The sequence below is a fragment of the Sinocyclocheilus anshuiensis genome, unplaced genomic scaffold (assembly GCF_001515605.1).
Source record: "Sinocyclocheilus anshuiensis isolate Anshui unplaced genomic scaffold, SAMN03320099.WGS_v1.1 scaffold342, whole genome shotgun sequence".
NCBI classification, from domain to species: domain Eukaryota; kingdom Metazoa; phylum Chordata; class Actinopteri; order Cypriniformes; family Cyprinidae; genus Sinocyclocheilus; species Sinocyclocheilus anshuiensis.
The window spans coordinates 156,929-161,302 of record NW_015544129.1 but is presented as its reverse complement, the minus strand read 5'-3'; the positions used below and the strand labels follow the sequence as shown (position 1 = coordinate 161,302).

The following is a 4,374-nucleotide window of genomic DNA, read 5'->3' as shown; positions in this document are numbered from 1 at the left end:
CAGCTTGACTCACTCTCCTCACTGGATAAATGAAATCTGATCTGTGATGCGACTGTCGTTCGGCATGCTGCATTGAGCACCCGCGTTCAGTTTTTAATTGCAGTGTCTGTTCTTTTACTGAACTAAATGATTTTTATTTCTATTAAAAAAATCAAAACGATGGTGGGGGTCGGTGGGCAAGTGATGTAGCCGGTGTTGCGGCTTAACACCGGTATCACCGTCAACACCGTCTATCGCGGCAAGCCTAATCCTCAGTGTGGTTCTGGGGTATCTGGTCTCTAAACACTTTGACTGCAGAGTCCAGTCAGCAGTTATGTAGTGTATGGTCAAGCTCATATATGGGGTCATATTTGAGCTTGACCACATATCTGTAGTGGCAGAGTAAAAGTAGATGTCTTTTATCTCCTTCAGAATGCCGTCTTTTACTTTGTTGTTCAAGGCCCGCAGTTGATTTTGATATTCTAGGTATTATCAAATTGCCAGAGTTTTGAGAACGCAGCGGATGTGAAGGATTATAATGTAATTAGAGCTCATTCAAATACTGAGGTGCTAAACCATTCAGGGCTTTATAATAACAAGATTGTAAAATGTACACAATGTTTAATCGGGAGCCAGTGCAGTGCTGACATATTTTACAGTGGTTATTCATAAATATAATATGTGTGGCTCTGTGATTAACAAGTAAAATTAAAAATGGCCTTTTGACAAAAGTATTCTTTGAATGTAGCCAGTATTTCATGTCATATTTATGCATTTTGTCCATTTTCCTCAGAATGAAAAGGCTAATTTTATGTCTAAGCAACAAAAAAAACTTTAGTTGGTTTAGTTGTTTTTTCAATATATATGTGTATAATTAATATGAACCTTTATCAACATGTGAATTCTTTATGCTTCAGTTATTGTCTATATTTTAGTGCATTGATATAGAAAGAGAAGCATTCAAGCCAAGTACATGAGGCCCTTTTTGTGGACAAAAGTCTCTGTGTCTCCTGACAGCATTGGATAGCCAATAACCTGTTTGGTCTGGCTTTTGCCCTGAATGGAGTTGAGCTGCTCCACCTCAATAACGTCAGCACTGGATGCATCCTGCTGGGAGGTCTGTTCGTTTACGATGTGTTCTGGGTAAGTTATGGAAATGTTAGTACATTCAAATTCATTATTGTAAAGCCTGCTTAATATAGGGCCCACCTACAAGATTTGGCACCGGCCCTGGTACATACATGTCTCTGCAAAAAAACATGTACTCTGTTTGTTTTCTAGGTTTTTGGCACCAATGTTATGGTGACGGTTGCCAAGTCCTTCGAAGCCCCAATTAAGTGTGAGTATCTGATTTATCCATCCATCCTTCTCTCCATTAATCTCCAGAACAGGAGGTTGTTGGTGGTTGGTTATCTGAAGACTGGCCGTTTGGATACTTTCCCTGGATTTCATTAAGGAAGTATCAAATTAAAATAGTCACTTAGCAAATCATCTATAAAAACTGATCATGAAAACAATCGACAGTCAAACAAAATGCATCTGAAAATTATCAGAAGACACAAAGTTGAGCTGTTGTGGGAAAAATGTGACACAAATTAAGAACATTAAATTGTTTTATATTAAAAGGAATAAGTTCACTCAAACAATTAAAATTGTAATTTTGCTCATGTCATCCATGTAATGAAAATGAATGGACATCAGTACTGTTTGGTTACCAACATTCTTCAAAATACTTCTGTGCAACACAAAATAAGTCATACAGCTTTGGGACAACATGAAAGGGAGTAAATGATAACAGAACTTTCATTTTTTGGAACTATTGAACAATCTCTTAAGCGCTTCAAACAAACTCATATACCATTTACCATATACTAATATTTCCATCTTGCTTGAATCATACTCAACGCAAGCGAGTCTGTTAAACTTCGCAGACTGCACTGGACAGGCATGAGCACGTAATGTATAACAAAATATAGCATGCAGTTACATTTTCCTTCTTGTTTTTGTTTACATAGTGGTTACACATTTAAAGAGAGTTCTTTTAAATAAAAAAATAAAAAAATATTTTAATAATTTTTTTAATGCATGCAATATAATACAATGTACTTATATGTAGTATAACATTTCATTAGCAATTTTTTATTGTTTTTATCCAGTCATACTGGAACAGGTCTTGATGTTTACTTGGTAAAAAGGCGTAGGAACCCTGATATTCACCTCTTCTGCTGGAAATTACTACTCCATCTTCATTCTCTTCAGTTAATTCTCACTCTTATATTTCTCTATTTCCCACTCCTTTTTTTCTTCTAGTGGTTTTCCCTCAAGATTTGCTGGAGAAAGGTTTGGATGCCAGTAACTTTGCCATGTTGGGACTGGGGGACATTGTCATTCCGGGTAAATATATATGACATGTTTGTTTAAGACGGCTATTTATTGCACAATATAACCTGTAAACATTGAGCCATGAACATTGTTCATTATTTAAAGGAAAAGCTTATTACTGAATGCACTCTTTCCTGCTCTGTCAGGGATCTTCATTGCTCTGCTCCTGCGCTTTGATGTCAGGTAAAGTCCTTTTGTTTTGTTTTTTTTGGTTTTGTCTGACTTCAGGTGCTTGCAGTTTTGATTTACAGCTGTTGTCGTTTTCTCATCTTTCACTCTTAGTTTGAAGAAGAACACACGTACTTACTTCTACACCAGTTTCCTGGCTTACATCTTTGGCCTGGGTCTTACCATATTCGTTATGCACACCTTTAAACATGCTCAGGTAAAAACATAACAAACACACTATTGCTGTCCTTCATTAAAGAAATCAAGCCAAGATGGCACTGAATGAGGCTGTGTTTTGTTTCCCAGCCTGCTCTGCTGTACCTGGTCCCTGCTTGTATTGGATTTCCAGTGCTGCTGGCCCTGTTTAAAGGAGAACTGACTGAGATGTTCAGGTAACTCCGCTCCTGACAATGACCATGTTCAGAGCTTATGTCCAGGGTCAGGATGCTTAGGGGACATTAGCTTGGAATGTAGTTTTAATGAACATAGCACACTTCTGCTCTCACGTTCATGCATGCATGTCATTGTGTCTTTCTTGCACCCAAAACCAATGGTGTAGCACCTGTCATGATGGGCTGCCTCATTTCTACTGTTACTCTTTACGTTCAGTGTGCTTGATATATTGTGCTCTTTTAAAATACAGTCACGAGTATCACTTACACTTCTCACACAAAGAACTTTTTAATTTCTTCCGGAAAGAAATGGCACTGGACAAAGATAACATTTCTAGTGTGCATGTGTGTTGACTGCCTGTGTTCGCACACTGTCAAATGCTGGAGTACTTTTAAAGGCTATGTGTTCGACTGGAAGCATACACTGTGTTCGCATTGGTTCACAAGAGTTTGGACTTTATTTGAAAACTCTTTCATTGGCATAAAGCTGCTCAAAGTAAAGCCTGCAATACACTACACTAGGGCTGGGCGATTTTCCCGATTTTATAGATTAATTCGAATTTATTGTTTTGCCACGATTTTATTTTTTAGAAATCGAGGAATCGCGATTCTGAATAGAAATCTTACCAAATGTTAGAATAAGACACTTTGACAATATGCTGGTGATAACAGTAAAGAGAAAAGAACGATCCAACCGCATGTCGGCGCACATGATTAACCGCTCATGTGTGACGCGCTCTGTGAAGGACCATAAATTTAGCGTTAGGCATCATTCACACAGCGCTTTTGTGTTGACAAAGATGCATGTTTTACCAATTCCACTGCCCGCGTCGCAAGAAGATGGGAGTGAACTTCTTTTAACTTGAGCGCAGTGTTTTTAGAAAGCCGTTTCATGCACGAGACACTGCAAGAGACGTGAGCGCAACAGTCAAACACATCCATGTTTACACAGAAAAAAAACAATGGAAAAGCAGCGCAATCGAATACAAAACCTGTAAAGAACTACTACTGTATGTCTGATATTTCATGTTTGCATCATGGTGACAGGCTGAAAGCTGCTGTTGTTTTTAAAGAACATTTATAGTTAATAATAGTCTACTGGTGTTATACCTTCAGTCATTTTGAATTTGAATTACCTTGACTTTTGAGATTTTCTAAAATAATTTTCCTCGTATTATTTCTGAACACATAATATGTATAAGACAAGTTTGTACAATATGTAGTTGTAGTTTATGCATCTTTTCTGCAAAGATATTTAACAAGTAATTTGTTTAACATTTACATTATGTTGACAACTTGTGTGCTGCACTTGGAATAGAATTTTCTTTATCTAGAAAGTTAGTAAAGAAAAAGTTACTTGAATCATGTTGTAGTTCAATTTTCAAGTTGACTAGTTAAAAATCGTTTAAAAAAAATCGAGAATCGGTCAAACATTCTGGAAAAATCGAGATTT

At 37.1% G+C, this 4,374-nt stretch overlaps 1 protein-coding gene across 2 annotated transcripts in view; it reads left to right on the top strand.

The window, feature by feature from the left end:
- Positions 1 to 4,374, top strand: part of hm13 (histocompatibility (minor) 13) — a 49,133-nt gene that overhangs the window by 34,575 nt on the left and 10,184 nt on the right. For both annotated transcript variants that reach the window (XM_016494552.1, XM_016494551.1), the window contains exons 6-11: positions 997 to 1,122; positions 1,261 to 1,318; positions 2,290 to 2,373; positions 2,508 to 2,544; positions 2,644 to 2,746; positions 2,836 to 2,921. In XM_016494552.1, the coding sequence (XP_016350038.1) occupies positions 997 to 1,122; positions 1,261 to 1,318; positions 2,290 to 2,373; positions 2,508 to 2,544; positions 2,644 to 2,746; positions 2,836 to 2,921 (494 nt within the window). The remainder of the gene's footprint in view (positions 1 to 996; positions 1,123 to 1,260; positions 1,319 to 2,289; positions 2,374 to 2,507; positions 2,545 to 2,643; positions 2,747 to 2,835; positions 2,922 to 4,374) is intronic.